Below are 19818 nucleotides of genomic sequence, written 5' to 3' on the forward strand. Positions count from 1 at the left end.
AATACATATATATGTACCATTTTGCATCGTACCAAATAGACTTGTTACTACACTATGCACGATGTAAATGGCAAATACGTACATCATTGGTTAATCGTGTGTATAATATTAATGAATATTGTTTTCTTCAATAAGTTATTATTTATTCGGCTTACATTAAATGAACCTGTTTTACAAAACAAATTGTCTGCCTTTTTGATCTTTTGTAGATTAGTTTTAAATTAGAGTAACAGTCGAAACTTTACTACGTATTACACATTGGTTCTTTAAAAACAAACGATTCAAAATCAGACAAAATATATAGCCATCATTCGAGTTATTTTACACTAGTCATTTAAGACCCTTAAGGGCTTCCGGTTTTCGGTATCAACAGAGCTCCGTTTTGATAACCGTACTTTGAAAAATAAATATGAACAATATTAGGATGAATGTATATTATTCTGTAACCGAAAACATGTGTACTTTATTTTCTAATGGCAGGTATTGGACTTACTGGACCAAAGGGTCCACAAGGTTCACAAGGACTACAAGGAAAACAAGGACCACCAGGTATTGTAATACTTATTTTAAGTAATTCTTACATATATATTTGAAAATTTTTGTATTGTACCAAATACCCATGTAAATATACTATGCACTTTGCATTGTTTATAAATTGTAGTTAGGCACATTATCAGTATACAGACAAATTTATAATCATGTGAGTTTACAATATTTTAATAGCAATTCTATATAACTGTCAAAGAGATATCAAAGTACTCAGAAATGGCATGTCTCAGAATTAATTGAAATTCATGTCACATGTTTGCTTAGTAATACTAATTTATAAAATAAAGTTATTTTTTCTAAATTCAATTCATGGTTGCCATGGGTGACGGGCAACCATTTTTTGATATTTCTGCTCATTTTCTGGAAAAAATACTAAGATTTTGTCGAATTTGAAACATTTATTTCAGGGCATAAATACAAAACAATAACTATTGAATGACATTTATGTTCATAAACTGCATTTCTGTTACTATAAAATAAAAAGTATAAAGTGTCAAGTCCAATAAAAAAAAAATTTTAATGGTATCTTAATAGGGTACTTTCTCCAAAACTCCATTTCTGGAAAAAAGTGATTTTCATCATTTTTCAAATTATTCTCTAAGAAAATTGCAGTGTAGAAAAATCTTAAAACTTGTTATCATGTTTCATTTATATATGTTAAAGAATTTATTAAAAAATTGGATCGGGTAATTTGGGGGATTTATAGAAAAATCATTCCAAAGATGAGACAAAATTCAATATCTGGAAAAACCCATATTTTCACCAATTTTCAAAATATTTTTTTAAAAACCCAAAGGGTAGCATATTTCTGAAACTTTGGTGAGGGTTAAAGTAACTTAAGTTGAACATTTCTGCCAAAAAGAATAATTGGGTATTTTTTTTCCCGGTTTATGAAAAATCGTTCCAATGTGGAGGCAAAATTCGATTCTGGAAAAACCCAAATTTTTATTTTTTTCAAATAATCCTGTAAAAAAAGCAACAGGTAGAGTATTATTGAAACTTTGCTTAATGTTTCAGTAACTTATGTTGAACATCTCAGAAAAAAATGGATTGGGTAGTTTTTTTCTGATTTTTAGAAAAATCATTCCGAAATTTAGGCAAAATTTGATTCTGGAAAACCCAAATATTTACAATTTTTTTAAATTGTTTTTTAAAAAACCCACAGGGTAGTGTATTTCTGAAACTTTGCTTGATGTTAAAGTAAATTAAATTGAAATTTTCTAAAAGTAAATTGGTTTGGGTATTTTTTTCTGTTTTATAGAAAAATTGTTCTGAAATTCAGGCATAACTCCATTTCTGGAAAAATCAAAATTTTTACTATTTTTCAAATTATTCTCGAAAAAGGCCAAAGGGTCATGTATTTCTGAACTCTACTTAATGTTCAAGAACCTTAACTTGAACATTTCATAAAACAATTGGATTGGATATTTTTTTCCAATTTATCATGTTTATAAAATAGTTTGGTTTAAACATATTTATTTATAGTGGATTGGGAAACAAGTTTTACAACTTATATTAATCCCTTTCCACTTTGCGGGTGCGAGTGCTGCCTTGTAGCGGCATTAGCCTACTCTTTTTCGAAATCTACAAGGGTGTCTTTAACGTGCAAGAGATATGGCTCTCTCTTAACACGGGTCAGCCATTTATCGTCCCCGTCCGACGGACTATCATCGTTTCCTCAAGACCATACTCGCAAATGGTGTCAAGGGAGAGCCGAAAATTGAGTTCCTGAAATTTTCATCCCAAACGGGAATCGAACCAGGAACCTTTGTGTTAGTAGTCCGATGCGCTAACCACTACACCACGGCTCTCTACAATATAAAATAGTTTAACAGTTTGGTCAAAATTCTATATTGGTTTTTTTTTCCTGCAAAATTTTATTATTTTTTCAAATTATTCTTAAAAAAAAATCCCACATGATAGTGCATGCATTCCTGAAACTTTCCTTAATGTTAAGTAACTTCAGTTGAATATTTCAGAAAAAAAATTGAATGGGTATTTTTTCTAATTTATAGGGTCCTAGTTCTGAAGTTTGATTGAAATTCCATTTATTGAAGGTTTTTTGTCTACAAAGTTTTTCAGCGCTCCCAAAAAAGGGTAGAATATTTCTGTAAATTCTGTCTATGTGAAAGTTTCTGAGGTTGAACATTTCATAAAAACAATAGACCAGGATTTTTATCTATTTATAGTAACATAGTTTCAAAGTTCAGTCAAAATTCTATATAGCTTGAAGAAGAAATAAAAAATGTTCAGGTTTTCAAATTATTCAAAAAAAAAAAAGGTTAGGAGGATATTCCTGAAACTTGTCTTAATGTTGATTCTACATTAGTGTTAAATTTCATGGGAAAAAAATGTCTTTTTATAGTTAACACAGTTCAAAGTAAAAATTCATGAGTATCTGTTCAATCAGTTTAGCAAAGAACTCTCAATGTCAGAAATTGCTTGTTCCCTCAATGCTCCATTCTTTCTACAGTGTCTAGAGAAAAAACTTGTTATTTGCTGTGGAGTGAGAAACTCTTCAATTGAAAATCTTCTGGTCCCATCTGCCTTTTTCACACTCCTCATAACTACGGCAACATTTTCAGGGTCTTCCTTATGCCCTGTTTGAAGTCCTATGTTAAACCTTTCTATCAAAAAGTTCTTCTGATTGTCACTAAATCTCTTATTTTTTCTGTCAGTTTTTATTGCCCAACCACGAGATAGATGGTGTTCTCCTTCCATTTCACCACAGTTTCCTGTAAGAGTAATTTCTTTTGAATTTACTTGGGATTCTGCTAATTTGTCAACATATTTAGTCTTCAGCACATCTGCTTTACTGACTCTTTCTGAATGAATTTCACAGTTGTCCAGAATTAAATGGTTGTTAAAGTCCTGATGGGAGTTAAAAGATGCAGTGCATCCATCATTAGTACATGTAAATATATCTTCACTTTGTTGGGTTGATGAAGATGATGCAGATGCTGCTGTTGTTGATGATGATGATACTGATGATGATGACTGTACAAGAGGATGGAAGTCAACTATTTCACTTGGGTTTTCAATGATTCTCAATTTCGGCACAATGACATCTGCTAGGTTTAATGGTACAAGTTTACCTGCAAAGGATAAAGCAAAAAATGCAAAAAGGCCTAAAAAATTGATAAAAGATACACATTATACAGACAATTATATTCTACTATCGACCTTTAAACTATACTAATACAGGTGTACAGATAATATGAAGTAGTATATGAATATGATATGTGTAGTAGATGACAATGTGGTCTCTTTGTATCCTGCTCCTGTCGTGAATGAATGGTTATGACCAATTACTGTTAACATCACAGTTCAATTTGCGGTCCTAATTGTGGAACATGTTTAAGTCATATTGATTTCATAGCAAATTCAATGAGGCTTAAATTAAAATATTGTTTGTTTGCCCTTTACCGACCGACCCTATAAATTTGTTCCGCCTGAAATTCTTTTATTTGTATTTACCAGCAAGATTTTATTTTATTTTATTTTTTCGTTCCTACCAAAAATCTTATATTTGTATTTCCCGCTCAAAACTTTTTTACCGGAATCCTCGGGTTTTATCTTTAATGTATAAGGTCCAGTCCGTTTGGTATCACCTGAGCGTTTGACATGAACAATTGCATTTGAAGTTTCAAAGCATTTGTTTGAAATCGAGGAAATCATGATATAACGTACGTTACTCTGTATCTTAAGGCTTTATACTTAAAGAGCAGGGTTCATTTACAAAAAAAGTTTGTTTGATACAAAATTATCAACATGTGTACAAACTAATTTGTAAACGGACGTTGTATTCTACATGTTCTATGTAGCCTAGGAATGGCCTTTTGTGATGCGCAGATCAGGATGATTATGTTAACGATGCCGCTATATTATTTATATCTGACATGAACCAAAAGTGACAAAACCCTGTAAAGAAGAGAATATCTGGCAGTAAAATCGCCAAGTTTTCCATACAAATCATTTATAAATGCGATGTTTAAAACTACGTGACAATTGAGTTTTAATTCTTGTAGCATTTTTATTGGAAACAAAGGCACACACGAAATTTTTAACACTCTAGGGACTTTTTCTACTAGTAATTATATATAATGTATGTCTGTCCGGACATATCTTACCAGTACAAAGTTATCTCTAACAGAAAACCTTTAGGTAAGCGTACAAGGTACGTAGTACAGAATATAAGTGCAAGTTCAAAGTTCCAGGCATGTAAAAGTTGAAGATATGAGGCACAGCTCTATATTTTGATATTTGAAAACGAAATAGTAGTGCATATGAATATATGTGCTTCACATTCTACGTGATATTTTTTCCCTTCAAAACTAATAGTCCAAGAAAACTTATTTGCAAAAACAAAACAGACAAAAATGATATTTCTATATCTAAAAAATGACATTATGCTGATTTTGTATATATAAAATAAAATATTAAACCTACCTGCCTACCCATGAAAAATAATATACCGAGCCAAGTTATTTTTTTGGGGGAAAAAATAAAATATTTTACCTACCTACCTACCCTGTTTCAAAACATAGGGTCGGAAAAGGGCAAACAAACAATTTTTTAATTTAGGCCTGATTGGATTAGAAAAAAAAAGTATCAAATTAAATGCAGGATAAAATCTGGCAAGAATCAGGATCTGCTTATTTTCCTGCAACACCTAAGGTTGTTCCCATTTATTTTAAGGACACGACTACAGTCCCTTTACTTTAAACCACCTACTACAAAAAGCAGAGGATGAAAAGGCACACTTAACATAAATACTTCAATATTGAACCTAGCCTCATTCCCCAAGATTTTTTATGGGACTGTGTTTCTTTGGCACTTATTCAATTCTAAATTACCTGCTCCAAGCTTGTAGTGTCTCCAGACTTTTACACCATTTTCAACAAACTCAAAGTTATTCATGGCTGATATAGATGGAACTTGAACTTTCTGGTGAGGATGTGTAGCACTAGTGTCAGTTTCAACCACTTTAACTACATAGCGCACTTTTTTGGATGTTTTTTCTATTGCCTACAATATAAAATTGAATAAAATAAGTAAACCAAATTGTGTTGTGCACTTATATATAACCAAATACAATTATTCGAAACAAAATGTTAAAACAAGAAATTAGTAAAGTTCCAGCTACAAATAAAAATCTAGATATGACAAACTAAAGCTATTTTTGTGAAGCAACACAACCTGACTGAAGTTAAATAATATTCTTATAATACATGTATGGAGATTTAATAAAAAAAAGTGTAAATTAATAGGTGAACTAAAATTTGTTAACAGTTCTAATTAAATTATGTCAACAATATAACGGTATATATATACAAGGTTGATGCTGTTGTAGAAATTATGCATACAGAGTTCATGACCTTGTATTTAAAAAAAAAATGTAGACATTGCATTAGAATGAAGATAACAGAATGATATTTAACTATAGATATGATACTTCCAGTCCACATGTTACATGATAATTAAATAAGACCATGCACATCTTTACAAATTATGATGAAACCACACTGATTTATTAGAGTTAAAGTCTAAAATTGCAAATAATATTTTAACAGATCCAATCATATTTGAACAGCTGCGTACAAGATTTCCTGTTTCATATATAAACTACTAGAAACCGAAGCTTACAAGTGTTTGTAGGCTTGGCATACCTATTGTGTAATTCATTCACTCGTAGAAACAATGTTTTACAAAATAAGTAAAATACACTGCAATGTAATGCAATGTAATGCAATGTAATGCAATGTAATGTATTGTAATGCAATGTTATGCAATGATATGTTATGTAGACATTTACTTACTTCTTTCATCTGTGTTGCTGTCAAGACATCATTCCCTTGGTTAATGTATCTCCTTATGCTTGATTTCAGTGTTGCTGCTGTACGGTCACATGCTCCCTTTCCACTCTGTGCTTCACAGAAGTCATATGAAGTTACAAACTTGCTACAATACAAAGCATATATTGTCTCTGAGCTTTTGTAACAGCCAGCATTGTCTGACCATAGATGGATTTTGTCTATGCTGTTGTCTTGTTCTTTCAGGTCATTGACTATATCAAGGATGACTGCAGATGTTGCATACGAGTCTTGTGGTATTTGACCATTGAAAATATGGTTGAAAGCTAAACTTTCAATAACATTTCTTCGACGAAAAGCTACACCTATATGCCAAGAAAGACATCGTTTAGCAAACCAATTGCTCTGGTCTTCTCTGTACCTTCGTGGGAGGAACTTCATCGCCCAATCAAGAACTATCAAAATGTCATTTGGACCCATGGTGTTCATAATTTCTGCTTTGGCTTTCTCTTGATGGCAAGTTCTTATAATATGTGTCTTCCAGCTGAAAATATTGGTTTGAGCCTGGGATAATTTGTATTGGTAATCATCCCTGCAGTCTTCTTTTTCTTTCAGATCACTGTTAGCAATCAGGCTATTTAATGATGACAGCAATTCAGAAATTTGCTCACAGTTGCAGCAAACCATTTCATGATTATGACCACATAAGCAACTAAATGCTTCTTCTTTGTCGCTAAGTGCAAATATTCTGCAATGATCAGGAACAGTTGCCAGTTCAGAAATGTGAACCTGAAATACAAAAATTTTTTTTCATACCTTGACAAATGCTTGTGAAGTATATAAAGGTAATTTTTGTCCCTTTTTCATGTTTTTATGAAGCAATTACTGATTTATCTAATCTGTCTAAACTCATTATAATAGTTAAGAAGAAATCACAAAACACGAACTCAATCAAAAATGTAATGCAATGTTGATCCACGTAAAAATGTATTAATATATATATATCATAAATTATTTCATAAATGCAGTTACATGCCATTGTATAAGCATTTTTACCCTTTGCTTATGATGAGTTTTGTGGTATTTTTTGGCATCTGTTTATAAATGTCCACTTCCAATTTTGCGTACTCTCAAAAACCTTTTTCTTCAAGAGAAACAGAAATGGAAAATTTACAAATAAAAGTATGTTCAGATACTTTGACATGGTGCTGTTCCCTTTTGTTTGATTGATATTTTTATGTTCTAGACATTATTAGCAGGCTGCATATATTGGAGAACATGTGGCGGGAGTTGGATATCTTTTGTTTGTGTTGCAATTTGTGATTATTTTATTATATTCCCTTTAGCCATACATCGGTTTGAATCCCAGCAAGGAAAGAACAAAACATTTGCGAAAGCAAATTTACAGATCTATCATTGTTGGGTTGATGTTCAGACGAGTTGTATATATATATCATTGATTTTTCACATTTATGCACATTTCTAATATTTACAGTTTCTGCGGTTCAATTATGGGTCTCTGTGTCTTTGACACATATCCCGATCCTTTCTTTAAAAATGTTGATTAATATTTTTTACCTTGAAATCTGTTTTCAAATATCTTTTACATTCTTGAACAATTTCTGCATAATCCTTTGCTCTTTGATCTGTCAGTGCACCGACTTGACACAACTCTTGGACAACATTACAGATATCCTATAAAGATGAAGCAAAACCATCAACAAAGCCAGACTGCAAATTTGGATATTGATAGGCAGAAGAAAGTTATTTTGTGAGAATTATCCAACAAAAATATTTTTAAATATCAAAATATATAAGTATATGAATGAAAACCTAAGAAGTTTTCAGTTAATTCCCATGAGTAGTATAGGTGGAGCTGTGAATACAATTGGATATTCTTTAAATAAAGACAAAGTCCATGACTAGAACACCTCTAAAACAGTTTATCAAAAAAATAGTTGGAAAGATGAAAAAGATGGAATGAAAATTTCACAAAATTCTGTCAACTACATTTAAGAGAATTTGCGGATATATATACAAATTGTACAGGAGGACGGACCGATTTCCTCAGTCATTATGATGAACATGTATTTTGTAGTTCAAATGTTTTATATTATTAGTCCCAACTATGTTAAACAGGGTCCATTAATCCCATATTTCATATTATCATTGCTCATAAGTCCCAACTATAATATAACAGGTCCATGCATTGAAATCAAAGTAATGTGATTATGGTATACTAATCTGAAAAGCCCTTCCTCCTTCAGCAATAAAGTAATCTATTCCTTCAAAAGCTTTTCTTACATTTGCTGTACATTCAGTTAGAATTTTAAACATTGTACTGTCTCCTGAAAAGTAATAGAGTGTTATAATATAAATTAAACGAATGTCCCACAACAAACAAATGTGATGCATTAAAAATCATTTGTATTGCTTTTCATATCTTTTACTAAAGATTCACTCACTATTCTAAATTAAAAATGAGTCTCTTGCATAATTTTTATTTTTAGCAATCAAGTCACAATAGTTGAGGGCTATGGATAGTTTGAGAGATTATATTATTTCTTTAAGTCTTTTTTGTGTTACGAACTTTAAAATACTAGTTTATAAATTGATAACATATACATTGTTTACAGATGAAATAATATAAATGGGTACATTTACAAAATAAATGAAGTGATTCAAGCTGTCATGGCAAAAAAAACAGGTATTAAAAAAAACCCTCACCTAATGGTATCTCTTCATTTTCAGCACAATACTGTTTGAACTGCTGAATAATTGCAGCTGGTGCCATGCATCGTATCACATTGGGTGTTTCAATAATTTTCCCACTAGACAATCTCATTTTTCTCTCACCAAATGGCAAATCTTTTATGATGTGGGATGATGTTATAAAATCTAAAAAAGAATCAAGCTTGTGTGGGTCCATTTTCTGTCTGTGATGCTCTGTAATAGGTGGAGGTAAAGCACATCCATAAACTGCTGAGTGTTTTTTGGCGATGTAATATCTATACTCTGTGATGCCAGGAATCTTTTGAGACATCCCTTGAAATGACAAAGTTTTTGACAAGACTGATAATATCTGTCTCTTCAATTGCCATGACTCTGCCTTGCTATAAGATTCAGTCAAAGCATCTACTATTATACAATCTGTCTCAGTTTCAGCTGGTTGAATATTGCACCCATTAACTGATGAATAAACATCTTGAAGAACAACTTCTGTTTCATTTCTGAATAGAGTATCCACGACAGCTTGAACAACTTCTTTTATCTTCTGAATGTACCCTTTTTTTGTTTTATCTGTATATGAGGCCCATGTACAAACTGGTATGTTGAAATTGGCAACACCACACAAACTTAGAAAATGGTTTAAACTTTCCAACTTGCCACAGCACTCATAACTGTTTTGACTGGATTGCTAAAAATAGAAATGCAATAGATTCATAGTCTCTATATATATACAAGTTAATCATGTCAATTGGAATTATCTCCCTTATTTATTACGTCAATTGAAATTATCTCCCTTATACCACTGACCTAATAAAAAAAATATAATTTGAGTTGCTTTAAATAGTCCTAATATATGAACAAATTTACAGTTTTAGATTAAATATCTTTAATATATTTGGTTGATATTATCCTATTATTGAATTTGAATATATAATACTATGTAATATAACAAAATCAGGATAAATTCGTTACACAGTGTATTACCATTGTTATTCCAATTGATCCGGCGGAGCTTACGTTTTAACTTGCATAAGGACAGTCTTTTTTAAGATGTGTTTGATAAGGATGATTGCCGTTATAATTATAACTGATTTCTAATCACCTATCAGTGTCATCAAAGGAATTTTCAAAAGAATAACTGGACACTTCATTGATGAGTTTATTCTAAAACACCTATCTGTAGATGGATTGGTTTATTGTGAGCGAAACGGCTAAACTCCCCCCAGTCAAGTGAAATAAATTGAGTAATACAACTGTCTTAATACAGAATTTATCAGGTCAATTCTCGTATTCTCTGTAATTGATGCCAAGTGATGGCATTAGCTCAATAAACCTTAAGTCCAGGTGAGCTTAAGTGCAATTTTTTATGTGTTGTTTTCCTATGATTTATTATAAGGTAAAGGTCAAAGCCACTCAAAATGTAATCTTTCAATAAGATATAGTTACAAACTTTTTTTAATGCAATAAAAATGTTGAAAGAGAGATAACTGTGACAATGAGGATTCAAGTTAAAATGTGTGAGGAACTTTACCTGTGACAAATCAGCTTGCTCACATGTAGAGGGAAATGAATCTGTCTCAAACATTTCCTGAAAACAAAATATTCATAAAGTTATCCTGTTTTCTACAAAAAATGTAAGTGGTCTGATTGGTTATAGAGAGATTCCTACAATATGCAACTTTAGAAACAATAAATCGAAAAGGTTATTAATCATGTTAATAGCATAACCAAATCTTTCGACCCTAAATCAAACTTTAAAATTTATTCATGGAACATTAAACCAATAATAAACTGTTATCACAGAGATATGTCTCACCTTTTTTGTAATTTTGATACTGCAAATGTTGAAATTAAAATACCAATAATTTAGCCTGTTTACAAGTTACGCAAATATTTAAAGTAAATGGACCATAACTGAAGGTACATAATGCTAAACAATTTCCATGGAAATAGAATGTGCCAATGCTAGTACAACTTCATACCAAGTACCATTGACTTATCATGAGTCGTTGCCTTTATACAAACCTAAACACAAACCTAAACTTGTAGACTGTGTAAAAGTTTTAAAGTCTATAAACCATGAGGAGGGTGCAGCTATATAATCTCCATAGAAACAAGATTTGCAAATACCAATATATTTGTATACCAAATATTATTGACTTAGCTGACCTAACCACAAACCAATACATGTCATGTAAGCACTAGTAGTTCCACATTAACTGACCCAATCACAAACTTATACATGTATGTAAATTAAGCAGAAGTTTTAAAGTCAATAGACCATTACTGCATGAACTGATTGGGAGGGGTTGAATTATCGCCAAGGAAATGAGATATGGCAATGCTAATACAACTGAATACAAGATATCATGACCTTTCTCTAGTGGTTCACCACAAAATAAACTTATACATTGTTGATGCTGTTGCCACATGGAACAGCACATGATAATGATTGTAAGCATTTTACCTGCATTGGATCATCATTGTACAAGCTTTTGCTGTTATATGTATTCACATTTCTTCTGTGATTGTCCTTTTCATTCTGCAATAAATAATAATAAACAATTCAAATATTCTTTCAGTTGATGATGCTTTTAATGTACAAAGCATATATAGCATATATAGCACATAAAAATTTATAAGCAATTAGAGTATTCAATGGCAATAGATAATCCTGTACGAAAATAATCATGTGAATGGACAGACAGATGGACGGACGGGACAGAGGAGACAGACAAGACAGACAGACAGACAGACAGACAGACAGACAGACAGACCAGACAGAGAACAAAACACATCTGAAAAGGGGGAAAAATAAGTATAGTGATACATGTAGTGATACATACCAAGAATGCTGTACATGAAATCTCTTTTTCTTCTTCTTTATCAATCTTCTCCTCAGGAACAGGTGAACATATGCTTCGTCTGCAGTTGGCACATACAGCTATATTTTAAAATAAACAAAATTATGAATATAATGGCATGACTAACAGAATATTGGAAAATAAAACAAAATAATTATTTTATATAAGAGAAATGTGACTGAAGACACTATTTTTCCGCTCAAGCTTTATAATTGCAAATGGTGCGACAGGATGAAAAGACAGAATGATGAATAGACAGACGTTTAGAATATCATTCATCCCACAATTTTTCTAGTATTTGAACATATTCAATAGTATGTTCCCTAATGGAATTTTGAAAACAATGAAATTATCTTATCATGATTTTAACCCAAAGTAGTTATTTTATCATTGCATTATATACATTATTTAACATCGCAGTATTCTGTATGTGTCTGTCTCAAGTCAGTAGCCTGTAATTCAGGGGTTGTGATTTGTTGCTGTTTGACATATTTGATTTACATTCACAAATTGAAATAAAAATTAAGCCATTATTTTTCTTGTTTGAATTGTTTTTAATTTGTTGATGTTTTGGAGACTTTGGTCTATGCAATATGAGCTTTGCTCATTGTTGGAGGCATTATGACATGACATTTAGTTTTTACTGTTTTTGTCATTTTGTGGAGAGTTATTTGTTTGGCAATAATACCACATCTTTTTGTTTAAATTCTTCACAAATATATCAAATGTATTTTTTTGGTAGATTTGAAGCAATTTGGCTTATAGCGTCATTCGTGCATGATTTATAAAATGTATTTTTTTGGTAGATTCGAAGCGATTTGGCTTATAGCGTCCTTTATGTTTGATTAAGATCATAATTGGGTGAGACAGTCTTGACAATGTTCTGTAAACACACTCCCCCGCCGGTACATATATAAATATATAGGAAAGATTTGACGAAAAAAAATCAACTTTGTTATTTGCAGTTATTTCCCTTTATCTTTTTTACAGGGAGACAGATTAATATAAGGGAAACATTGTTTTGGAATTCCTTAGTATTATTGTATAACTGTATTTATATGTGTATGTCATGTACATGATTTTTTAAAAATGAAATATGTTTAACATGTTTAAAGTAAATGTATTTTTGATCACTAACAAAAAAGGTGATTTCAAAAAGCGTAGCGATTCTATTGACTTGTTTCTAGAATTCTCAAAAATAGTTTTGTATTTTAAAAGTATATTCATGGAGAATAACATATAAAACCCTGACGGGAGATCATTGTCCATATCAACATTTTGATCAACGATGTCTCATTTTCTTGATTCATGTTTTATCGTTTGATTTGTATGCATGAGCAGAAAATTTCTGACATGCGGACATGGTGAATATAAATATATATGAGTCATGCATAAACAGAGAATGGGGAAGGTACTTGTACATATATCTACATGTACAGTATACATTTTGTACAATTATCATTATTGAATTTAAAACTGCAAATGTCTGGACTTATATTGTGCAGACATTGTCATTATAAAATTGAATCCAATTCTGTGATACATTTTGTTAATGATTTTATTGAAGGTTTATAGCCCTTTATTCTCGGATAGACAGGGAATTTTTATTTTTGATTGCCAAATTGAATAATACGTGTAGGTTAGGATCCTATAATTTCTTGAGTAAAAATAAATATACATTAAGACAATTGAAAGGACATTTTGACATAAACAGTACATATTGTATAATCAGTCCACAAAAGCAATGGTTGAGTACAGGCTATATGTATATATAAATTTATAGTTTTATATGAATACTCAGCACACTTACCAACTGTCACTATTTGTGGGGGATTTCCCCCATGGAGGCTCCCAAATGAAAAATTGAGCAATTTTGTCCTCTATTTCAAAGAAAACAATTAATTTAACAATGGCTATGAACTTGTCAAAGCACAAAGAAGCAAACAAACACATAAGAATATATTTGAAGGCCCCCATTTTGTAGGACTATAAGAACCATCTTTCATGTAAAACACCCATGGGCATTTTGAAAAGTTGGCAGGTATGAATACTGTAAATTCTAAAATTATTGTGTGCATTTATTATTGCAATTTTTGAAGAATGAACAAGACAAGAGATAGATTATTTATTGTGATTTCAAGAAGATGTGAATAAAGACATTTGTACCTGCCCCCCCTTTTTGGGAAAAAAATTGGTTGCTTTTATAGGGAATCACTGAAGCGTGACTGGAGCAGGCCCCCTCTTAGGTCAGTCAGTGGGCCCCACTGATCCGCCACTGGAGTTATTATTATTGTGATTCTCACTCAGTCGCATTATTCTCATTCATATAATAAAAACCTCACATTAATTTCTGAATTTACAGTACTTTTTTTTTAATATTTTGCTTTATTATAAATAATAATAAAACTTACAAGTCCCAACAGGAATAACTATGCCAATTTTATTCCTAATGGTGACCACATTTGCAAAAGTCAGTTGCCTTTCCTTCTTCCTAGTATTCTTGGACCTGAACTTGGTGATGTCTGATGTTGTGGTGTCTGGGTGGGTACTGGCTAGTGGTGGAATTTCACAGTACACCCGCTTTCTTCTGTTGGCATTTCTCTCAAGGAGATGGGAAAAGTGCCGGGAACATATATCATATACAGTGTTGCTGGTATGGTTGGGGAAAATACCGCATTCAGTCAAAACTATTATTATATCATTTTCACTGCAATTACTCAAAGAAACTGTGTCATCTGAGCACTCAACCTGGCTTACTACATTACTGAACTTGCAAGTCATATCAAAATCTCTTCAATCCATCATAAAAAAACTGTGTCAATATATAATAATATCTATCAAAACTCGTCTGCTATCAATATTGTATGTCCTTCACCTACCTCCTTTTTAGGAGAACTACATCCTTGGTAAAAAGAGAGATAACCCTTGCCCAAAAAAGAAAATTCAAAGCTATCAAGTACTAAAAGCATGACAAAAAAAGACTTTTTGTTAATTTCAACTATTTTGATATATAACAAGATGATGAAAGTGACTGCAATGTGTAGTTTAGGAAAATACCTGTCAAATGGGGGTTTCCATTTTTCTAAAAATAGATTCCTATAAGCCATATTGACAGAATTTATATTTCAAATATCTTTGTTGTATCAAAAATACCCATCCCGATTTTTTGGTGAAAAAAACAAATACGTTTCAAATAAAATTATATAAAAATTTCCGAAAAATTGTACACTGCGTTTTGAAATGATTTAATGGTGAAATTGGTATGCATTTGGTTTATTTACACCTGGTTAGCTATTAAAACAAGCTAAAACACAATTAATTTGACCAAAATTTTGAACATGAAATTGAAATCAGATATCTTTATATGTATACATCATTGTTTGATATAAAAAAATTAAAAGTAAATCAAGTTAATAGGCAAAAAGAGCAAAATTGGTAAAATAGGTGATTTTTTAATAAAAATCACATGTTTTTAATAACAAGGCCGTTGTCATGGAAACAAAAACAAAATTTTGCAAAATAATGATTTTTTTTTACTTTGTTAGGGTGGACCTTTAATGTGACCAAATATTTTTAAAATTCATGGTACACCATTTCCAGACAACTTTGATGCTTACAGAGAATAGCTCTTAATGAACACCGTTTTTTCACAAAGCTTTGCTAACAATTTTGAGAATAATGTTCTATGAATATATTTCAAACAACAAACAGTCTGCCTTCCATATCTTGGTAAAATTAGACTCAATAAAAGTAAAAGTAAAAGTAAAGGTGTCACATTCGAAACTATACTACTTTTGATAGATTATTTTATTATAAAATAAGCGATTAAATTTTTAATCCTAAAATGTTTGCATCACGATTAAGGTTTGTATGTGAAATTGTGCAATACTTTTTTGCAGAAATTGCTTGTTATAAATTACAAATATCTTGTTTACTGTTATTACAGCGAGGGTATGATGCGAAAATGTTACTTTACTTGATTTAATAATAAGATTTGTATTGAATGAGTATGTCAACTTAATATTTAACAATATAGGACTATTATTTAGTTTCACTGTAAATTTAATGCATATGGTTTCTAGTGGTAAAGTAGTGTATATGATATTTGTTTTGAAAACGGTTGTATCAAACGTACTTATGATTTAAACAGTGATGTCACATGAACCACGCTAATCTACTTAAATATGTAAAATTAAAAACTCCAATACCTGATTAGTATTTGCTTCTTTTAACCAATGTTTTATCCTTTTTTAATTGGAATATTTTATTTGTGTATTTTTATGACATATCGCTTCAACTTAATTATTTTATGATATTTGTCTTGTTTTTGTAGGAAAAAATGGTAAGTTGGAAGATATTTTGAGAAGATTGTTTTCATTTAAAATTTATTATTTTTAGAAAAAGGAACTGTATGTGTTTTTTCGTCTCTTTAAATTGATATCATATAGCTTTTATTATTAGGCATGCTACAACACAAATGAATTAATCACATCGTTTTTACATTGACTTAAATTGAAAGATATCAGCTGAAAAGCTGAAAAGCTGAAAGGAAGAAATGATAAACATCATTCTATTAAGATCGGTTACACTATGTATTTTTTTTAAGATCATATAGCATTGTACCAGTAGCTTTGTAATATTCAGTTAAATCAGTCAGATTATTTCTATAATTATCATACGATGGCAAACAGCTGCATTATTTGTTTTTCAGTTCATATCCATAACTATAAACTCAAATAACACTTTTTAGTCAAATATAAACAAATATATGCCATAGTTTTTACTTTTATTGAAATTTAAAACTAGTGAGATGAAAACAATCCGGCATTTTAGATCTTTGATTATTGGTATAACTGACTTAGCTTAAAGGTATTACAAGGTTTACTGGTAATGACACGTTTCTTTCCAAAAAGATTTGACATTCCACAAAGCATTTAATAGATGTGATAATATATTCCGAAATGTGAACCAGTAACAGAAATAAATGTAGTGTGATATGCATTTTATACTAGTGTAATCATATAATTTCAGGGAAATTTGATATACGCGTCCATCTGTATGTCGAGAAAGGAAAACTAAGAATTGGCAAAATTGGTAAATATTTAGAAAAATTAGCAAATAGATTACATTTGTATTACACATGTATTAATAGTCTTATAATCTTTAAAGCATGTCAGTGTTCTGCTAAATCCGAATCAACAAGCAGGAATGTAATCAACAGAGTACTTGCTACATTCTTAACAATCATTATCTTATAAAATATCATTATACGTCGGTAATTTCATTGAATACACAACTCATAATTAGTGAATAGCTTGCCCTTCTGGAGCACCTAAGATCACCCCCAGTTTGTGGGTTGGGTTCGTATTACTTAGTCTTTAGTTTTCTGTGTTGTGATTTGTGTTCCATTGTTAGGTCTTTTTCTTTTTTTCACCATGGCGTTTCAATCTTCTCACACTTTTTTTACTAACAAAAATTAACTGATTATCATTAAAAAGTGCAAACAAAAACAAAATTCGGACAACTCGAAGGAGTAGGTAATTATTACATCTTCGATCTAGATGGTTAAAGTAAGGAGTACATGGTCCTTGAAAACAATTGTTTGTTTGAAGGAAAGGTTTAAAAGGGTTTTAATCGTAATTTAACTTGTTGATTATATTTTTTTATCATTACAATGTGGGAGGACTTTTATTGTAAAAACACATGTCTAATTTTGGGTTTCACTTACTTTCATTTTACAATTCGCTCTTTAATTACTGATATGTCTTCCTTTTGAAATGACTCATGACAATTTAATTTTTTCCAGTTTTTTAAACATTCTTTTTCTAATTTTACCCAGAAAGGTACCAAATACAGAATGCTGTTAAAGATTTCATCATAAAAGAAACTGATAACGACAACAAAAATGTTCCACAAAAAAACAAAGTCGACCCAAACCTACAAACATCGGACAAACCTGATACCAACAAACATGATGTGAAGAAACAATATAAAGTCAATAATGTCATCAAAAATAAACAAACAAAAGTGGGAAGTAGCTACGGCAAAGTCAATAAAGCAACTGGCTACGACAGTAAAACAACTCAAGGGTATAACAGCTATCGAAAATCAACAAAGAAGAAATCCGGTTACAGAACTAAGCAAAAGACAGCTTCCAAAGTTTATAAAGCAACTGGCTACGGCAGAAAAAGTTCTAGGCAAGGTTATAGTGGGTATCGTAAATCGAAACCGAAGAAATCCGGCTGCAAAACTAAGCACAAGACAGCTTCCAAATTTAATAAAGCAACAGGCTACGACAGTAAAACAACCAAAGGGTATAACAGCTATCGTAGATCAACAAAGAAGCAATCCGGTTACAGAACTAAGCAAAAGACAGCTTCCAAAGTTTATAAAGCAACTGGCTACGGCAGAAAAAGATCTAGGCAAGGTTATAGTGGGTATCTTAAATCGAAACCGAAGAAATCCGGCTACAAAACTAAGCACAAGACAGCTTCCAAATTTAATAAAGCAACTGTCCACGACAGTAAAACAACCAAAGGGTATAACAGCTATCGTAGATCAATAAAGAAGAAATCCGGTTACAAAACTAAGCACAAGACAGCTTCCAAAGTCAATAAAGCAACTGGTTACGGCAAAAAAACTTTTCGGCAAGGGTATAGTGGGTATCGTACAAAGAAGAAAGCATCCTATAGAAGAAAAATCACTAGTTACAGAGGAAAAAAATATAGACGATGAAGGATTTCAATGAGCTTATTTGAATAATTATGTTTGAAAAATTGTAAGACAAACTGATAAATATATTATAATAAAATAATGTGTATTTTCCATATAATTGAAAATGTTGATATGACAGTAAGATATGCATGATATATGTGTCTGTACAAATAAACTCATCATTAACTAGGATTGAAATTTTGTATTTGCACCATACTAGAATTTCAACAATGAAAGACTCATCTGTGACGCTCAAATAAAAAAAAGTTAATATAAGATAAAGTACGAAGTTGAAAAGCAATGAGGACCAAAGGTTCAAGCCAAAATAAAGGAAGAAAATTAATTAAAAAGGTCTCTATAAAAAACATTGCATAAAATACCATCTGGAAAAGGCTGAAAATATATACGAAAGCCCTTTAACATGGAATGTAGAAATAACAAGTGTCCCCTTTAATTGTTACAAAAAATTGAAAAAAAAGCGAAACAAAACAGTTTAGTTACATATAGTCCAACGTATCAGTTAACTTTTAATAACTGTAGTCTAAGCATTTTATATTCTGGTTTTCTAGATAGTCGATTTGTTAGAAACCGATGAAAAGGGCTTTGCTTTAGCATAAAACGTATGTGAAACGAAGGGCATGTTTACTCTGTTTTCGCATATAAAATAAATGACGAGTGCCGCATATGAAGCAGGACCTACTTCACGACCTGGAACACCCGAGATAATCCACCAGCTTGAAGGTGGGGTTCTTGCTGTTTAGTTTTTAGTTTCCTATGGTGTGTCTTGTGTACTATTATTTGTCTGTTTTCGATGGCGTTGTTAGTTTGTTTTTAATTTATGAGTTTGAATGTCCCTCTGGGATCTTTCGCCCCTCTTTTAAACCCATACATGCTATATCATCCGCATGACGTGTGCTCCTAATACAGACCAAATCAGGTGCGCAAAAGATCATTTGCCTTAAGATCATAGGTTGACTAAAACATAATCACTAAGTTAATATATCACATTTTGTATAAGCATTCCCTTTTTCCTAGGAGGCGACCATATGCATACTTCAATGTAAAGGCGTTAACGGAAGCGACTTAAGTTTTACTTTCTTTGAAGAGTGAAATTTTGTGTGGTGTATAACCTTACATTTACATTTGAG

General features: G+C 31.3%; 3 protein-coding genes across 3 annotated transcripts; 1 reads left to right on the forward strand and 2 right to left on the reverse strand.

Moving 5' to 3' along the window:
* Positions 1 to 2372: 2372 nt before the first annotated feature.
* Positions 2373 to 8059, reverse strand: LOC143042174 (uncharacterized). Its single transcript, XM_076214443.1, has 4 exons — positions 7941 to 8059; positions 6369 to 7151; positions 5406 to 5577; positions 2373 to 3644 (listed from the first exon to the last, which is right to left on the reverse strand). Exons 2-4 carry the CDS (start codon positions 7047 to 7049, stop codon positions 2956 to 2958), a joined length of 1542 nt encoding a protein of 513 aa, XP_076070558.1. The 5' UTR covers positions 7050 to 7151; positions 7941 to 8059; the 3' UTR covers positions 2373 to 2955.
* A 526-nt stretch (positions 8060 to 8585) lies between these two features.
* Positions 8586 to 14816, reverse strand: LOC143043370 (uncharacterized). Its single transcript, XM_076215708.1, has 6 exons — positions 14368 to 14816; positions 11939 to 12036; positions 11560 to 11634; positions 10624 to 10680; positions 9090 to 9780; positions 8586 to 8710 (listed from the first exon to the last, which is right to left on the reverse strand). Exons 1-6 carry the CDS (start codon positions 14735 to 14737, stop codon positions 8592 to 8594), a joined length of 1410 nt encoding a protein of 469 aa, XP_076071823.1. The 5' UTR covers positions 14738 to 14816; the 3' UTR covers positions 8586 to 8591.
* A 1205-nt stretch (positions 14817 to 16021) lies between these two features.
* On the forward strand, positions 16022 to 18840 carry LOC143043699 (uncharacterized). The gene is made up of 4 exons (XM_076215881.1): positions 16022 to 16040; positions 16290 to 16298; positions 16988 to 17050; positions 17796 to 18840. The coding sequence occupies exons 1-4, from the start codon at positions 16022 to 16024 to the stop codon at positions 18689 to 18691; spliced, it is 987 nt and encodes a 328-aa protein (XP_076071996.1). The 3' UTR covers positions 18692 to 18840.
* Positions 18841 to 19818: the final 978 nt, after the last annotated feature.

This window comes from Mytilus galloprovincialis, chromosome 8 (genome assembly GCF_965363235.1).
Source record: "Mytilus galloprovincialis chromosome 8, xbMytGall1.hap1.1, whole genome shotgun sequence".
Taxonomy (NCBI): domain Eukaryota; kingdom Metazoa; phylum Mollusca; class Bivalvia; order Mytilida; family Mytilidae; genus Mytilus; species Mytilus galloprovincialis.

Excerpts from the sequence above, each read along its gene's own strand:
- LOC143043699 (XM_076215881.1), top strand. Across the intron at positions 17,051-17,795 it reads ACTAAGAATTGGCAAAATTG|AAAGGTACCAAATACAGAAT; the intron begins GTAAATATTTAG and ends AATTTTACCCAG.
- LOC143042174 (XM_076214443.1), bottom strand. The coding sequence starts at position 7,049 with ATGGTTTGCTGCAACTGTGAGCAAATTTCTGAATTGCTGTCATCATTA. Across the intron at positions 5,578-6,368 it reads CAGCAACACAGATGAAAGAA|GCAATAGAAAAAACATCCAA; the intron begins GTAAGTAAATGT and ends TTTATATTGTAG. Across the intron at positions 3,645-5,405 it reads ACACTACAAGCTTGGAGCAG|GTAAACTTGTACCATTAAAC; the intron begins GTAATTTAGAAT and ends TATCCTTTGCAG.
- LOC143043370 (XM_076215708.1), bottom strand. The coding sequence starts at position 14,737 with ATGACTTGCAAGTTCAGTAATGTAGTAAGCCAGGTTGAGTGCTCAGAT. Across the intron at positions 12,037-14,367 it reads AGTTATTCCTGTTGGGACTT|CTGTATGTGCCAACTGCAGA; the intron begins GTAAGTTTTATT and ends TTTAAAATATAG. Across the intron at positions 10,681-11,559 it reads ACAATGATGATCCAATGCAG|GAAATGTTTGAGACAGATTC; the intron begins GTAAAATGCTTA and ends TTTTGTTTTCAG.